Genomic DNA, 18,970 nt, shown 5'->3' with positions numbered 1-18,970 from the left:
TGTAAACCAAAAATTTTACTCAGGTGCTTAAGTGGATGGAAATACCGATACATTTTTTTTTCAAAGAAAAAACGAAACGTAACTGATGAAACAAATGGAAGGCCTGTGTGAAAGGGGCCCAAGGAATCTGTAGTTTCTCTTTGACAAAATTTTCCGAATGCTGCAGTTTGTCATTGGTTAGCGTGTTTTTCATGTATACATAAGTATTTTAACACTGTTTTCAATAGCCGTGTATGGTCATTTATTTTTAGCTATTTTAGCTGTACTCTAACTTCTCCCTCCACATCCAAATAGCAGAAGCCATTTCTTTGATTTGTGCAATAGGTTAGGCTTTCAGAAAAAAATTAAAACAGGAGGCTTTAAAATCACTTTTATATTAAATCAAAATTTCACATTTCTAGAGTTCCTTTACACACACACACACACACAATGTGGAAAACACAAAAGACAAGTTTACCTATCTGAAAAACTGCTATAAACCAAAAGCTTTACACCAGGGGTCTCAAACTGGCGGCCCTCCAGCTATTGCGAAACAACAAGTCCCATGGAGGCATTGCAAGGCTCACAGTTACAAGCATGACTCCCACAGTAAGAGGCATGATGGGACTTGTAGTTTCGTAACAGCTGAAGAGCCGCCAGTTTGAGACCTCTGCTTTACACCAATGGTGACACTAATTACCCGACTAGTATGACATCATATTAAATGCTGGCTATACACTGTACGAAAAATCGTTCAAACCCATTTTCGAAAAACAAACATTTCGGCCACGAGAGCAAACTATAGTGCCATCATGTAATGACTGATAAATCATTCAGTGGACATAAATGAATTAATATTTTTTGTTCATTTTTTCACATATACCTAGTGCAAACAGTTTGGATGGGAAACACATTAATCTTTCAATTTATCGTTTGTTCGGCAGAAAATCTGCCAACTTGTCCTTCGTTTTTTTGGCACAAAAACATCCCAAGCGATTACCGATTTATCCCCACTAAATGACTGAATTTCGGCTGATTTTTCTTATAGTGTACGGTCAGCATAAGTCTAGGCACTTGAATCAAAGGCATCAGGTAATTGGAACCTGTGGACGGGTTGCATGTCAAACAGATATGTTCCCACTAAGACAGAGCACTGGCAAAAAAAAAACAGTCATTCCACTTCCGTGCAAATAGAAAATGACTCAGATCTTTCCAAAGCACTCTTCTTCAAACTAGACCCATAGGAGAGAAAATGCCTGCAAGTTACTCATAACTCTGGGTTTTCCCCTGTTGTGCAATGTCAGAATAGCACCATATAGTACACAAGATGTGACCGCATGGCTACATTTGGTAGTCAGGAATACTGCAGCAGTTCTTCCCATTGGATTGGCCTGGAGAATACTTCTCTTTCCAGCCAGAGCTCATAGGTGTAATGAAAATCCTCCGGGAGCTCAATCCTCTGGCCCAACACACTTTGCAGACAGTTGTCTACAGGGGCAAACTCCCAGTTGGGGTTTTTCTCATATCTTCGGCTGTTAAAGCTCTCTATGTTACCCCGCAATGTGCACTCCTCTGCCTGGAAGTCCCAAGGTCGGGCATCAATATCTAAAGAAAATATAGTCAAACAAAAGACTGCTTTAAAAACCATATTAAAGATAACAAATCAGGTTTATGGCAGGAAACTGTATTGATTATTTACTTAGGCAGCCAGTCCACAATACAATGTTACTCCAGCAGTGTAGTTTCTATTGGTGACTAATCTAAATCTTTAACCACTGAGGTAGGGAACCATATCTTATAAATTGTTAGGGCCGCCACTACGAGACATACATGGCTTTATGCATGCTTCTGTTGCAGCACAGGCACCACTGTAATGACATGTGATGTATTGGTAAGGTAGCCCAAAAAAAAAAATAATTTAACAAATACAATTTGATTTTTTTTGTTATTTAAAGTGGTTCTACAAGCTGAAGGTAAAAAAAACGTGTGTGCAGCAGCCCTCCCACCCCAAATCCTTACCCGAGATCCCTCTGATCCAGCGATGTTCACAATAGCACTCTCCCTCCTCACTGGCTGGGACAGCAGCGGGAGCCCATTGGCTCCCACTGCTGTCAATAACAGTCAGTGAGCCATGAGGAGAGCGACCGGGGGGGGGGGGGGGGCGGGGGGGCAAGCCGAGGCTCTGTGTGTCTTATGGACGCATAGAGCAGCAGCAGTTTAAGAGAGAGCGGGCAAGCAGCTTTCTATTGGGGCACTGCTCAAGGGGGAGGAGCCAGAAGCGCCAGTGGGGGGCCTGGAAAAGAAGAGGATCAGAGCCGCTTCGTGCAAAACCACTACACAGAGCAGGTAAGTATAACATGTTTGTTATTTAAAAAGAAAAGAAAAGAAAAAAAAAAAAAAAACAACCTTTAATACCACTAAGTTTGCACCTTCCCCCTTCAAGCAAGATATTTTCACCCAAGGCCTCACCCAGGTCTGCTTCAGGGTGGGTAGATCACTAATCCAGCGCTCTCATCAGGGCCGGATTAAGAACATCATGGGCTTGGTGCTGAGGATTTTGGTGCGAGAGAGAGAGAGGCGGGTGAAGATGGAAGCGCCCGGGACCCACCGGATTGATCGCATCGCTGGAGGGCTCAGTCTAAACTCACTCTAAAAAGTAGTAATGTTAGCAACATTTACTACCGCTTTAATATCACCGGATCCTCTCATGGGGCCCCCACTGACCCAGTGGCCCTTGGGCAGTGCTCAAGTGCATAGTTGCCAACATTTCAAAAATATTTTCAGGGACACATTTTTTACCAGTGGTATATTTAGAGTAGCTGACATCCCCTATACATCACAGTAGCAATCACAAAATTAAATGAGTACTAATAATGGGCCGAATAAATATGAGGACTGAGAAGATTTTCTTTAGTTGAGGCTTGGGGGGGGGGGGGGGTGGTTGGTAACTACGTGTTTACCAAACGCCCCCTGTAGTACAGTACAGTGGAATCGCTCCTAAAGCCACTAACAGCTGATATATAGTAACCGTGAGTGTTCCTATATATCAGACTGTCATTTTATGAATGAAATTAATCTCTATACAGATTCCTAATTCATTCACGTAAAGAGCTACACAGAAAGGGACCATCTTCAGTTCCTTTCTCTGTCTCAAAAAAAAAAAAAAAAAAAAAAAAAAATTATATGGGGGTCTGCTTAGACCTCTGATATCTCACCAAAGACAACCCTGCCCACCAAAAAAAATATTAAATAACAAAAAAACAAACTAGTAGGACCCCTCGGGTCCACCCGCACTCACCCCTCCATGGTGACGGTCCCACCCCTCCACAGCTTCCTCAGCTTCTCCTTCCGGCCAACCAGATCCGCCATGATAGGCCAGGAGGAGAGGAGAGAAGACAATAGCGAATATTGATTTGCTATTGTCACAAGTGGGTGGGTTCGGGGTGCATTGCTCTGCGCCCCAAGCCCAACCTTTCTCAAGCCAATTAGAGCCTCAGGCTGTAATCATGTGACCTGAAAAAAATAACCTACGAGTCCGGCTCCCTGCAGGAGGGTGGCGCCCCAGCGCCCCTAATGGACCGGCTGCTCCTGGTAATCCGATCTGCTAGATGGATGGTGAATGGAAACCCCATCCGTCTGTTTTAAGCAGACTGGATTGTATGCAGGCGGTGTGTAAACGGACACATGTCCATTTACATCAGCCTCTCCATAAAGAGCAATGCGTGGACCCACCTGAAAAACGGACAGGCAGACCCGATCAGTCTGCTTGTGTGAAAGGGGCCTAAAGCCTTTTTATCACAGGGCAAACACAGTGTACCTTTACAGGGACGCATAGGTGTTCTGTGCATCTCTCTGCAGGCAGTCGTGATTATGTCATTTGGGATGCAGCAACTGCACGAACAGAGAAGTTGCTCCCAATTTTACATCCATGTAGGTCCGCATGCATGTCCCTGAGCTCATGCTGTCTGCATTCGGGGTCATGTACTCACACCCATATGGATGTCAGATTGGGAACAACATCTATGCCTGTGAAGCCGTTGCATCCCAATTGACATAAATGGGACTGCCTGTACAGGGACGCACGCAACAGCTGTGCATTACTGTGCGTATAAACATGGCCCGCCCATGGGTGTACACTTTAGTCTGACACACACACACATACATATACATACATATATATATTTATTATTTATTGGACCAAAGTAGTGCATGAACTACTTTGAAGTTGCATAGATATGGACAGTACTCATTGGAAAACATGGGGTGTAAGTTGTCCAACGTCTCTTGACAAGTTGCACAAGTGTGAATGGATCCTAAGAATGCATTATATTAAGGGAAAAAAAAAAAAAACACATTATATACCCCTACAAAAACTGTGGAGTTCTTTACATGACCTGTATAGAATCACTTCAAAAACACAAAAAACCTTTGTTAAAGCGTTGTTCCAGCCGCCAACATTTTTTTTAAAGTCAGCAGCTACAAAAACTGTAGCTGCTGACTTTTAGTAAGGATACTTACCTGTCCAGGGAGCCCACTCAAAAGTGGGTGGAACTCTGCTTTAACTTCCATTATACTGCAATGGTGTGCACATTTATGCTTGATATTAATTCTGAAAGTATAATTAATTCACAAAGGTAAATGGATGATGTGTTATGGGGGTTTTACTCACCGTTGCCATAGGCCCAGTCATCATTCATTCTATGCCGCACCATTTGGTAGATAGCAGACATAGATTTCATATTGCTCTTTCTCCACTGTCTGCCCAGGTACTTAGTCTGGAGCTTCAGCAGCCTCAGCACATATAACTGCATCATGGCCTGTTTAACCTTTAATGCTCGTTTTAAAATGGGAGCAGACTTAAATACCACTAGCATCTGTAACCAAAGAAACATCATATGTTGTTACACTTTAAAATACAGTAAATGGGACAAAAAGTTGCATCTAATGCACAATAAATTGCATCAAAATCCAATTTTTTCTTTGTTTTGGATACACTATGGATGAGTTAGAACTTCTGAAAAGATTTTATTGCAGGATATGTCCCTGCTAAGAAGATTCACTGTCATTGTTGGTCACAGGGACAGACAATGATGGAAAAGTCAAAATGTTGTCACTATGCCCAGCTCTACCACCTTCCCTACATATTATCTGGCTCTACGGAGGCCCAGAAAGCCGAGCGCATCCTGCAGCTCATCACCCAATTTAGCAACCAACTAGAAGCACCCATTACCCCGGAGTTGGCGGCGGTTATTAAAGACCTCCCAAAGGGGAAAAGCCCAGGCGGCTTCACCAATGCCTACTATTGTAAATTCTACCCACTCCTTTCCAGTCTGTGTGCGCTTATTTTAATGCCTTAGCATCAAGCACTGCTGTACCCAAGGAGGTGTTGCTTGCACATATTACGGTCATCTCCAAGGAAGGGAAAAGAGCACACTATCCCCAGTAACTACAGAACGATATCGCTTTTAAATATGATAAATGAAAAATATGAAAAATACTAGCGAGGATTTTATCCAACTGTCTTAAAATACATCCTGCCAACAGTGATCCACCCTGACCAAACAGTTCTTCGCTGGGAGAGAAGAAACGGGCAATTCAGCTGATCCACTGGGCCCAGTTGGGAGCTGACCATCCCACCCTGTCTGCTGTTTTCTACAGACGCCAAAAAGGCGTTTGACAGGGGAATTGGGCATACCTCTGGGCAGTGCTGGCCAGGTTTGGCCTCGGTCCCAATATGCTTTTGTGGATAACGTCTCCTTATAGCACCCCAGATGCTCGGGTTAGGGTAAACGGCATCTTCTCTGGCTCTTTCCCCATTTGCAATAGAATGAGGCAGGGGTGTCCCCCCCTCATTTTTTGCCCTTACCCTTGAGCCACTGCTTAATAAAATACATTTGAATCCCGATATTAAAAGGATTTCATGTGGGGCCAATGGAACATAAGCGATGTGCTTACCAAATCTCTTGATCCATTGATCGCTCTCCTAAACATAATGGCAATGCTTTAAGGCTTCGACTCGCTCAAATTTTAAAATTAATTCTAGTAAATCAGAAATTTTCCCTCTGGTTATACCTCCGGATATACCTCCGGAATGGTGTACACAGCTGCATTCCTCGTTTTCCTTCACCTGGTGTCATACTTCTCTGAAGTACCTAGGGTTCATCTGCCCTCCCATTGCTTCCAGCTGTACACCTGCAACTACGCCCTGCTGCTTTCTACCATGAGCAGATTTACAAAGTTGGGACCGTACTACCTTTTAATGAATGGGCCAAATCAGTGTCTTAAAGATGAATGTGTTGCCCCGTATTTTTTTTTTTACTGCAAATGTGCCCACCTCCCTACCCAGGTCTTTCTTCACGACCCTCACCAGTCTGTTCTTGAAATAAATCTGGCAAGGGCGAAGCATAGAAGCATCTTGCAATGCCCTAAATGGATGGAAGGCATGGATGTGCCTGTCTTTCTCAAATATTATGAGGCGATATTAGACTGGCACCATAATGTGTCCACTAAATTATGGGTTCCATTTGAAAAATTGTTAGCAGGCCGTAACCTATCCCATGCTCCTTGGCTCCCCGGGACCATCGGGCCTATGTGAATTTATCTCTCCCATTACCACTCATGCTCTGAAATTATGGGATACTTTAAATAATTCGGGACAGTTAGCCCTTCCGGTTTCTCCTCTGGCTGCCTCCCAAGGGTTCATTCCAGGGGAACATCTCAAACTTTTTCGCTCTTGGACAGCTGATGGGGAGGCGAGATGTGGAAGATTTGTACAATACCAGGGACTGCTTTCTTTGAATGCCTTAAGAGAACAAATTTGGTCGCTTTCCTTCACATGAATGGCGCTACAGGCTACTCGTAGTCTACCCCAGGCCATCCGCTCCCTCTCCTCCTCAATCCCTTATGAGAAGCTCTGTATGCCATCCTCCATGATCCATCTCGGTTCTATATGGAATGTTGCATTCACTGGAGCCTAGAGGAAAGCCTTATATACATCAGAGAGTGGAAGAGGGACCTGCAGCATACATTTACTGAAACACAACTTGATCATACGAAAATGATTTTAAAAATGACTCACATGCTGGTATAGGGTCCCTTCTAAGCTGGCCAGAATCTACCCAGCTTTTTTGGATGCTTGCTGGCAGGAGTGTGGGCACTGGGGCATGCTCCTGCACATTTGGTGGGAGTGCCCCAAGCTGCAACCCTACTGGCAAGACATTAGATCCCAAATTTAATTGATCCTGGACACTTACTTGCCTGACTCCCCGCTGGAGCTTTTGCTTCATGTCCCCTCTATCCTTCTCTACCATTACTGCAAGTCAGTGTTGCCCTACTTTCTAAACGGGGCTAGGTGATTCATTCCTGTATTCTGGAAGAAATCTCAAATTCCTAGCTGGGCGGATTGGATTGGTCTTGGAAATGATATCATGGCTGCATGGGAATGGATGGCGACATGTAAGGATCGTCACATTATATTTTATAGTGTCTGGGCCACCTGGATTTATTACACTGGTAAAGCCCTACCGGGATCTCAAACAGCCCCATCTGACCCATCCCCTATACTGTCAGGACTATCTAAGGCCATTGACCTCAAAAGAAGGTTGACTGTACAAGACAGATTAGACCAGATCCTCTGAGATTTTTAGAGCATAACTGAAATTATTTTACAGTAGAGTGCTATTTTGTGACTTTCCTTCCACCCTTTTTTGTCTCCCCTTTCCCCTGCCCTCCCTTCTTCGCCTCTCTTCCTCCCATTACTTTTTCCCACTGCTATCTTTGCTTATGTCCAAGTTTTGGGTACTGAGTGATTATCGGTTCTGGAGATATGTTGGTTTATCTAAGGCAGTATATTATTGTGAGTGTTCATATGTTATAGCACTAGTTACGTTGCTCTCGCTGCCTTAATACCCTCTATGTAGGGTGGTTAAGTGGATTTTTTTTTTTTTTCAAATAACATTTTTATTCGTATTTGTGATACAGTATAAAGAAACGTAGAAAATCACCAGTATAAATTGTCATATACATCTTTGTTAGCATACATTTACTCAAAAACACTGAGATTATGCTAAGTGGCAGTAGTATTTTAACATTCAACTTTTAGCAGTTCTTTAGGCAAGTGTGCAACGGTGATTTGTTTATTAAACCATAAATTGTCATCTGAGGCTGTAAGAGTCACATGAGTACGTGAGTTAAGAAGATAAAGGGGGGAAAAAGAAAGAGAAGGGGGTAAAGAAGTCATCTGGGTGGGGTTATTGCTTGATCATGGTGGGTCCTCCTGGAGATGCCATAGCTCCCAGACCTTGTTATATGCCTCCAAACTGTCCTGCATTCTAGCCGTCATTTTCTCCATTAGTTCAACATCTTTAATTCTGAAGTAAAGATCTTCAGCAGAGGATGGAGTGCGACGTTTCCAATACAGGGCTATGAGGCAGCGTGCTGCTGTGAGTACATGGCGCACTAATTTCTTGTATGGTGTTGGAAGCTTTAGTGGTGATAAGCCTAGCAAAAAAAATGTTGGGGTCGCTTGGATTTGTGTTTCTAAAAGGTGGGTTAGCAGGTGCTGAACCATGGTCCAGTATGGGGTAATTAGTGGGCAACTCCAATAAATGTGTAGGAGAGTACCTTTCGCTCCCTGGCATCGCCAGCACCTATTAGAGCTAGTAGGGAAGATGGCGCGGAGGACATCTGGGAGACATGTACCAAAATAGGAGGATTTTATAGGAATTTTCTTTATACAGTGTGCACAGTGAACTCTTCGCTGCCTGGGACCATATCGCCTGCCATTGTGTAATTGGAATTTCTTCATTGAGGAGTTTCTCTCATTTAATCATATAGGAATGTTTGCCTTGCACTTCTAGGGAGATAGCATTTAAAATCTCATAGATACCCGATATAAGGCCTTCCTGTGCGTTACCTGCTAGGATTATTGTTTCGAATGGGGAAGGCGGAGAAATTGCAAGTTAGGCGCAATAGTGAGTGCATAAGTGGATTTTATTTTGTGTTCCATGACTGCTACCTATTTGGACCGGTTTTATCTCTCTCAATTAGTTTGTTTTGTGATTTTTGCACACAAAATCATGAAAATACAAAGATTACATAAAAAAAAAAAAAAAAAAAAAAGTCACTAAAAACAGGTTGTTAGAGAAAATGTTCCAATTGAAATGCTAGCATCAGTGACAATTAAGAGGGGACTTCCGCTCAAAGACCAATAACATATAGGAGATTCTAATTTGGTAACTGCATTTTCCAAAGCTATTAAAAAAAAAAAAAAAAAAAAGAAAGTTTTGCTTTTAGATGCACATTAAAGCTCATGTTTCGGAAAATAGCCACAGTCCAGAGCAAAAACACTGGCTGAGGAACAACCCTACCAAACATCCATATAGATAGTATGGAGGATTTTACATAAAATGTATTTCTGTATACAGATGGATACAATTAGCATGTATTTTTGTTGTGTTTATCAGTAGGATTTGTGCATGTATAGCACATGTGCAGTCTTCTTTGAATCTAGGAGGTACATCATATAACTGCTCAGCATGATATCGGTCTTTTGGTTGGACACTTACCATGGTCCGGGAATGTTTCCACTTGGTGAGCTTGTTAAGGATTCTTAGCAAGTTGATGCACGAGAAAAGATTCCTCCAACAAAATTGGTTATGGTCTCCTGACTCCTGAAAACACATTAGAAAAAGATGTTCACACAGTCCATGTAATGTTAGAATAAAACTCAACCTCATCCTTCCAATACTGACCTTGCTGCTACACACTTATCAATTCTGTTGCATAGCAAGGCAGTGCAAAGCAGGAGAAGAAAGATTAAGTGAGATTTATTACAATTACTTCTTCTGGCTAAAAGTAGCACCATGTCATTAAAGAACCTACTTCTGTTCTCTTTTTAATTTACATGCGTTTTGAATGAAAATCTCATCCAGCGAGTTTGACCTCTCTATAATAAGAGGGTCCCCACTCCTTCCGGGAAGGAGAATTGCTCGATCACTGTGGTGGTGTGTGGTTCCATCTGTCACACCAAGGCTGGTGCTGGGACACTCTCCCTTCTGGCCTTTTCTCCCAAGGGCTTTTTTTCTATATACTGTTTCGCAGATTTATAACAAGTTGCATGTTTTATATATTTATTGTCTATTTGTAATCAACAAAGGTGATGTTAGCTGACGATTTATACATTTCATGTAGATTTTAGCACAGATAGTTCTTAGGTTTTTGACAAATCTACAATTGTTGCTTGGTCCGACATCCACTGGATAGATCATCTTCTATCTTTTGGCACATTTCTTTCAGGTTCCCTCCTTTTTTAATCTATTATCCTTTCGCTTCTTTAGATTTCAGTATTGTTTGATTCAATATAAATCAAACTCTTCATTCCATAAGGAAGAGGAGCTAAATCTTAGCATGAATGAAAGGGACTATCTTATCTGATTCATCTCTTTGTAACATTTCAATCTCCCTCTCCTAGGTGCTAGCCAGTGTTGTTATAGGACAGGATGGTGCCAAAGAGGTCAATGTATGGATTTCATCTTGCTAAGAATTCACAAAAATGTCTGCCATCACACCACAACCTAACCACGCCTCAAAAGCAGATCATTTCCTCTACATCACTTTCCCTTTAAGCATTTCTCACTAGAATCAATGCCTTCAGCTCGTTTATGAGCATTTCTCCATGATCAACAAATGTGTGAACGAGCACTCACAGATAATTTTTGACCTTGCACTCATTTTGTTTACAAGTTCATACACTATTAATGCTCCCCTTTTATTGCCTTCTACTTTGCCAAACAACCTACTATGAATACAGCAGGTCAAACTCAAGTCTTTTCCCAGTTTCAACACCAAGATACAATTCAGAGCTGTAGTTTAAATACTGTAAGCTCCTCTTGCCAATATACTACTTTCCTGAATCTCCTTAAAGCGATTGTAAAGTCTTGTTTTTTTTTCTATAAAAATAACAAACATGTTATACTTACTTGCTCTGTTGTAGTGGATTTGCACAGAGCAGCCCGGATCCTCTTCTCAGGTCCCTCTTCGGTGCTCCTGGCCCCTCCCTCCTGTCAAGTGCCCCCAGAGCAAGCAACTTGCTATGGGGGCACCTGACCCGAGTCACAGCTCCCTGTGTCCATTCAGACATGGAGCCGTGGCCCAGCCCTGCCCCCTTTTCTCCTGATTGGCTAACTGACTTTGATTGACAGCAGAGGAAAGCCAATGTCGTCACTGCTGTGTCTCAGCCAATCAGAAGGGAGAGTCTCAGATGGCCAAGACACTCGTGGACATCACTGGACAGAGATGGGGCTCAGGTAAGTATTAGGGGGCTGCTGCATACTGAAGGCTTTTTATATTAATGCATAGAGTGCATTAAGATAAAAAAAACCCTTCTGACTTTACAACCCCTTTAAGTTTAGATAAACGCAAACCTTTGCTCCGCTACCACACCCTTCTCTTTTTTTCACAGGTCACCATATCTTCCGACCCACTCCCATACTGCTTCATCCCTGTGGAAATCTTTTCTATGGGGGGGGGGGATTTACTAAAACCGGAGTGTAGAAAATCTGGTTCAGCCCTGCATTAGAAACCAGCTTCAAGGTTTTATTGTCAAAGCTTAATTGAACAAGTTGAAGTTAGAAGTCGATTGGCTACTGTTCACAGCCGCACCAGATTCTGAGTGCTCCAGTTTAAGAAAAATCTCCCTCTATGTGTTATCAGTCATTTACCACCCTCCAGTCTTTAGTGGAATTTACCTAGATGTAAATATGGAAGTTGTCATTACTGACTTGTTTCTCCATGCTGCAAGATTGTCATTCTTATTCCTACATAAATTACTAGTAAATTACCGACCCACACCAAAACGTGTATATAAAAGGCAATTCTTTTTCTGGGTCCATGACTTGCACAGCCAAAAAGGAGGAAATTACATTCTTAAAGATTATACCTTCAAAACTACTGAGCAATGGCAGCTCCCACTTCTATCCTGACCTGTTTATTTCACATGCAGCCTCAAAATCTTTCTGAAAGCGTATATAACCTTGGTACACTAAACTTAACTGACAACACAACTACTGAATGCAAACATCTTTTGTATGTAGTATCTCCCACCACTCCTTTTATATCATAAGCACCTTTGGGCAGAACCGGTTTTCATGTTAATATAACAATCATATATCCTTACTTTGTACAGTCCTGCAAAGTAACACTGGACATTACATTAATGGCAGGTATATATAAACAACAGTATACAAGTAAAGTGCTGCGCAAAATAAAATAAATCACTGGCAGTGGATTGGGTGAAGACGGTTCACAATAAGTTTTCCTGTAAGGTCAGGCTTGCACAGAATACTGACTGCAGTACACGAAAATGACCACTTGATGTCAGCATAATGCAGCAGTTTGCAACATTCTGCTTTTGCACTGGGAGGAACAGTGTTATTAGGCTGGCCATAGACTGATATTTTTCTCTTTTTGATCAGTGGGTGGGCTGATCGAAAAAAACAGATTCACCATCTGCACAAGCGAGGTGGATGGAGGGATCAGCTGACCGAGAAAAGTTTTCCAACATTCTCATTTGACAGAAGTCAATCGTTCGATCAAGAGAACGGCCATACAAGGATTGAAATTTGGCTGAAATCAGACAAATTTCAATCCATCTATGGCCATATTGACATAAAAAAAATGCAAAGGAATGCAAACGTTATCTTCCTAAAACTTAAGCTAACAAATGTTTATAACCATTGCAAAATCCAGAGCAAAACAGATAATTTCAGAAGAAATCATAAAAAGAGAAAAAATAAATAGTGTAAAAAAAAACACTACATTCTAGTTAAAAGAAAAAAGGTAAGCCCCATAAGCAACTAGCTTAAAAGGTTCTTCTCATCTTAGGTTTCAAATGAATTTACTGCTTGTGTAGAATTATAGTTTTCATATCTGTAATTTACTGCACATGGTACAGTCACCAAACCAGGTATAGCATATGGCCATTGCCCAGTTACTACAAATCACGTGACCAGAGTCGTGTCTATGACATCTATGTCATACAAGACAAGCACAGGGAAAAAAAAAAAAAGTAGTGGAAGATTTTTTTGCATAGACATAGATCAATGATCAATCCTTACCCTCAGAAAGTTAATAATTGTCTCTCATATCTCTTTCTAAGCAATAAGGGAACTTGTCTGTCGTAAATTACTAGCCAGATTATACTTCAAATACTCAGAAGATAAGATAATTAAAGAAATGTCAAGTAAAAAAGGTTACCTGACACAGAGCACTTGCAGCTCCCAGCATCTCCAGAAAATATTAAGAAAAAATAAAAAATAAAAGTGCCTAGGTCACATCTATAATCCATCGCCAACATTTCAGGTCAGATGGAGATCAGCTTTTTAATGAAGCCGCAACCCCAAGCACAACACACCACTGCCAAATATTTGTACTGAACTTTTTTTTTTTTTTAGGCAGATACCTTAATAGTTATAGACACAACTGTCACTTTGCCTTTATTGTAATATTTCTTGTTTTTTTAAAAGAGCCATACTTTCCAAAAAAAGAAGAAAGAGAGCCACACACTAGAGCCGCACGATTAATTGTTAAAAAAAAAGAAATTTGCGATCTCGATTCAACCCCACCTCATGATGCTAATCAGCCATTTCTGCGATTCTATGTAAACAGTGCAGAGCCGAGCTTTCAAAAACAAAAAAGCAGACAAATGTTTATCAACATTCCTCAGTGCTGAGAGATAGAGATGGGAAGAGATACAATGTATTAGTGCTTTTTTTATTTTGATCCGATTCTCCAGACAGATGGAAAATGGGGTTTCCATCCATCTGAATTTCACGGACAGGATTGGATATCAGCGGATGTCAGTCCACTCCATAGGGCTGAAAGGAGCTTCCGATCAGGTCCACCTGAAAAACTGACAGGCGTACCTGATCGGAAAGCCCGTGTGGAAAGGGCCTTAAAGCGGAGTTCCACCCAGAAAGTGGAACTTCCGCTCGTTGTAATCTCCCCCCTCCCCCCGTGCCACATTTGGGGGGGGGGGGGGGTTACAGGATACCCATCTTTCACAGGTATCCTGTTCCCACTTCCAGGAGCCTCAGCTGTGGGTATTGACGTCACCGCCCGGGCTCCCTCCTCCTTCCCCAGCTGCTGGGCCAGTAGGAGAGAGGAGCCTCGCCTCACACATGGGCAGTAGGGTTCCCGGCGTGAAGCCGTAAGGCTTCACTGCCAGGTTCCCTTACTTGCAATGGGGGCGGCATGCACCCAACAACTGATGGAAACATCAGCTGCGGTGCAGACATCGCTGGACTCCAGGACAGGCAAGTGTCCGATTATTAAAAGTCAGCAGCTGACTTTGATACTTGTGGCTTACAAACCTTTTTTGATACTTGTGGCTTAAAAGTTAAAATCTATATTTTTTGCTAGAAAATTACTTAGAACCCCCAAACATTATATATATATATTTTTTTTAGCAGAGACCCTAGAGAATAAAATGGCGGTCATTGCAATATTTTATGTCACACTGTATTTGAGTAGCGGTCTTTCAAATGCAATAATTTATTTGAGAAAAAAAAATAAATAAAATGAATTAAAAAAAATATAAACACAGTAGTTAGCCCTTTTTTTTTTTGAATAATGTGAAAGATGTTACACCGCTAAGCAAAAAAAAAAAATTGTGATTCTCATTGTGTCCAGAATCATGCAGCTCTAGCATACACTATAGCCTAAACTAATGAAAGGTAACCCCTATACTATGGGCTGAAATATACTGAGATCTACAATTTTCTTACCAGACTTTCAGCAGTCAGCTCTGGCAATTCATGGACGACACAGGATGGAAAGTCAAGAAGACAGATGCTAAGAAAAGGAAGAGATTTAAATAAAACATTGAATAAATATAAAATATAAATAAGACACATGTCAAGAGATTTTACCATGCCCTAATCTATCCAAAACTAAAAAGAAAATGGGTTTGATACACTTTTAAACACTATCTTTTCAAAGACACATATTGTAAAATGAGTACTTCTGCCTAGCAGCATTAGGGTCATAGGTTCGAAACCACACAACGGCACTACCAGCATTGAGTTTGCATGTTCTCCCTGTGCCTGAATGGGTTTCCTCCCACACTCCAAAGACATGCTGGTAGGTTAATTTGTGATTCTAAAGCCTCAAAAAACCTCTGTGCAGCAGTCACCCCAGCCCCCCCAATACTTACCTGAGCCCCACCCTGATCCAGCGATGTGTCTCCAGGGACTCTCCCTCCACACTGGTTGGTTGAGACAGCAGTGGGATCCATTGGCTCCCGCTGCTGTCAATTACAGCCAGTGAGCCAAAGAGGAGAAAGACGGGACAGGACGGACCGCAGCTCTGTCTGTGAATGAACATGCAGAATCGCGGCTTGGGAGCGAGCCTGTTGGGGCGCTCCCATTGCAAGCAGCTTGTTCTGGGGACACTCGGCAGAAGGGAGGGGCCAGCAATGCCGGTGAGGGACCTGAGAAGAGGAGGATTGGAGCTGCTCTTTGCAGTGGAACATTTTAAAGGTATACTGCCTTGTTCAGAAGAAAGGCAGTTGGTCTGCTGTAAACAAGGCTCTTTTGTAAAGCCTGCAGTTTCTCTAACAGGTCACAGGTTTTTTGCACATCATCACACTATATGCACAGGGCAGCCCATTTATTTCACTGGGCTGCCCTATGGATGGCAAAGTAGCTCATACACTTTTTGTGCTATAAATATGGTTCAAGCATGTGTTAACACCTGCCAAGTCTAAACAAGTATTTACTGGCAGGTTCACCAGGTGAAATAAAAAAAAAAAAAAGTCAGAAAATAAAAACCAATGTAGTCACCACACATCTAAGGACTAGTAAGCTGCAATATACAACTTTGTTCTTGGGTTTGGATACACTTTAGGGGTTAAAAAACAAACATTCAGTACAACTCTCCAATCCATTTCCCCATGAATCGGCACATCAAAGGACTGATCAGCTGCAATACATACATTTTGGAGTTTTAAATACACCAAGCCCTGGGCATACTTCATTGAAATGGATGGTATAAATGGAATAAGGCACTAGAGAGATTTCAGCACTTTTCTTTCTTTGCATTTCAAATTAGTAAAACATACCCAACTCTCCCTTGTGAGGCTGATCTAATTTAGGACCAGTTAGAACTCATGTCTAGTACTTTTATTTTTTTGCCGCCTGTGTCCCCATTGGGAAACTGCACTCGGGACAGTTGTCACTGGAACAGAATGTAATGTGAAATTCAATTTTTTACATTTGTACCAGAACAGAATTAGAGGGAATCCTTACAAAGGAGAACCGGTTATGACACCACCAGTCTACGAGAGGTATTTCTCCTTCCTTTGGAGGTATTTCCACATACCTCCTGTTGTGTCTTGTGGACAGGATGTGAACGAAAATCCCTACAATATGTAAAATAAACTAAAAGTCCATAAGTGCGTGTGGCACCCACTGTAATATCTACAGCAGATGTGAAGACCTGAACTCAAGTACTGAAATCTCACCTCCCAGAGGCCTTGTAAAATTATATTTTATTTATTTATTTAATATAAAATTCTAGATCATAGGAGGGAGGATGCTGGAAAAAAACTACATATCTCTTCGGATGTTTAGAGCAGTGGCGGCTGGTGCTCAAAATTTTTTGGGGGGCACAAACTGAAAAATTCTGAAAAAAAAAACCCCAATTGCAGCTGCCACTGTGCCCATCAATTGCCGCCACTGTGCCCCATCAAATGCTCCCACTGTGTCCCATGCCATCTGCACTTACCCTGTCTTGGTGGGACAGCTCCTCGATGTCTTCTTCCATTCTCTCTTCATGTCCTCTGCTATGATTGGACGGCTGACAGCCGTCCAATCACAGCGTCTGTCGTTTCAGCCAATCAGGTGACGGGTAATATTCATTCGCTTTTCTAACAAAGCTGAGCGACCTAGCGCTCGCAGGTCACTTTTTGATGCCTATGGCTCTAAAAAGGGGCCGGGTGCCTGACTAGGGGGTGGCAGCGGTGGCCATAGATAGATTTAAGCAATGCATGAATCTATCTATTGGTGCTCTGCTTTCCCTTCTTCTTGTGACCCGAAAAGCGTCGTCTCTGATGTCACTTCTGGGTGAAGTTCTCGGTGTCCCTGGCTAGCTCAGCCCGGAAATAATGTTTTGCAATGCAATCTGCATTACAAAACATTTAGTGGAGCACAGGTTCTCAAAAAAGAGAACCTGTCACCTAAAAATCATTATATAGGTGACCCCCCCCATCACAAAGGGGACAAAAAGTAAAAAAATAAAAAAGAAGTTACACCCAAGCACATAAAACCACCCCACATATACACAATTTCCTGGGCACACAAAAATGTAAGGTTTGGCGTGTTGAGTATCTATTTACTCGATGCAACCTCGCCTTTTATATATTTTACTAAAAGTTTGGGTGACTTATTGCGTTTGTTTGCCCTAAAATTCACGCTTGTGTGTTTTTTACTGAAATTTTGCGTTTTCTAGACCTTTGCGGTAATATCGTGTGACCTAAAAAAAAATGGAACTACCACTATTTTAATCTCTAGAGTATATGCTTTCAGAAAATATACAATTAGTTTGGGTTTTGTGTAATCTTCAGGCCTAAAATAATTTTTTAAACATGCAAAAAACGCAAAAACGGATCTGGCAGTGAAAGGCCTCAAAAAAGGCTTCAAACTACGGCCCTCCAGCTGTTGTGGAACTACACATCCCATGAGGCATTGTAAAACTCTGACATTCACAGACATGACAAGGCATGATGGGAATTGTAGTTCCTGAACTGGAGGGCCGTAGTTTGAAGACCCCTGTTTTTAATGTTTTAATAAGGAGTGGATTATCTGATAGTTTGGATTTTATACAGTATACAGAATTACGCTATATAGCTTCTTTTGTAATTTGTACCCATCCCTGGAAGTTCGTTGAGGACAACACCTTTTGTAGCTGGAGTTACAGCCTGCGGGACCACAGAGCCCAGCAGTCCTCATATCGTTTTCACACTTCTCAGTGGGATTCCGGAATTTCTGATGGCCCAGCGAGGACAATGCAAGCCGCAGTGATACAGCCAGTGGGACTACCAAGCCCAGCCACCCTCTCAAAGTGCATTCGACTTCTGTTATGGGAGTCCTGGATCTCTGGTGAGTGAGAGGGCACACAGAGGGGAGCACGGATTTTGCACTGATGTTTGTCTTGCCACTTTATACTGCATATCCAATTAAGTTGAGGTTGCACTGGAAAAAAACCTACTTGGATTCACATGAACGTTATATATTTATTTGTTCACTGGAATTTATGGTCTTTATATATTGTTATTTTAGATTTGATATGAATTTTTATGATTTATTTGGTGATGTATTAGTATATGGTAGTGCTCTTATCCTGTTCACAGACTTACAGGAAGAGTTCAGTGTCCCCAATTCCTGCTTTTTTTTTCAATACCTCCAGCTTCACCATGCACTTTTTACTCAGGCTAGTTCCACATTCTTTAAACAGATCGATACCCCACTAATTGTTCAAATAGCTAATGTTACTGATAAAAAAGGTCTTATATCCTCGCTCTACGGGTCATTGGTGCACTGTTATCAAAGTACAGTGCAGGTTCAAGGCACAAGGGACTGGTCATCTGATATCCCAACAGTAGATGGTGAAATATGGCAGTCTATTTTAGAACAGGTCCCATTGGTCTCAATTTCCCCAACTCAGCGTTTGTCACAACTTTTTGTTATTCATCAGGTTCATAGAACCCCCCTCAAGCCATTTTAATGGCATTGTAGAGAGTACTGTCCCAGATGTGGGGGTACTCCAGCTGACCATCTGCATATGTTCTGGAGGCGCCCCAAGCTTGTAAGATATTGGAAAAAAATATCAGTTATCAAGCTTTTCAGGTCTCTATTCAAAATGACCTTCTGACGTATGTTCTAGGGTTTCTTGTTGAAGAACTATTTACACCCCGTTGTGTTTGGCACGTAAATGT

The 18,970-nt window shown here is 41.9% G+C and overlaps 1 protein-coding gene across 1 annotated transcript in view; it reads right to left on the bottom strand.

Moving 5' to 3' along the window:
* Positions 1-355: 355 nt before the first annotated feature.
* The window catches only part of STRIP2 (striatin interacting protein 2), a 76,986-nt gene continuing 58,371 nt past the window's right edge, over positions 356-18,970 (bottom strand). The window contains exons 18-21 of the mRNA XM_073619350.1: positions 14,763-14,829; positions 9,546-9,650; positions 4,649-4,853; positions 356-1,584 (exon numbers count right to left, since the gene is read on the bottom strand). Coding sequence (XP_073475451.1) covers positions 1,334-1,584; positions 4,649-4,853; positions 9,546-9,650; positions 14,763-14,829 — 628 coding nt within the window. The 3' untranslated portion in view covers positions 356-1,333. The remainder of the gene's footprint in view (positions 1,585-4,648; positions 4,854-9,545; positions 9,651-14,762; positions 14,830-18,970) is intronic.

Source organism: Aquarana catesbeiana, linkage group LG03 (assembly GCF_042186555.1).
Source record: "Aquarana catesbeiana isolate 2022-GZ linkage group LG03, ASM4218655v1, whole genome shotgun sequence".
Taxonomy (NCBI): Eukaryota; Metazoa; Chordata; class Amphibia; order Anura; family Ranidae; genus Aquarana; species Aquarana catesbeiana.
The sequence above is the reverse complement of the archived record's forward strand: the minus strand, read 5'-3'. Positions and strand labels throughout refer to the sequence as shown.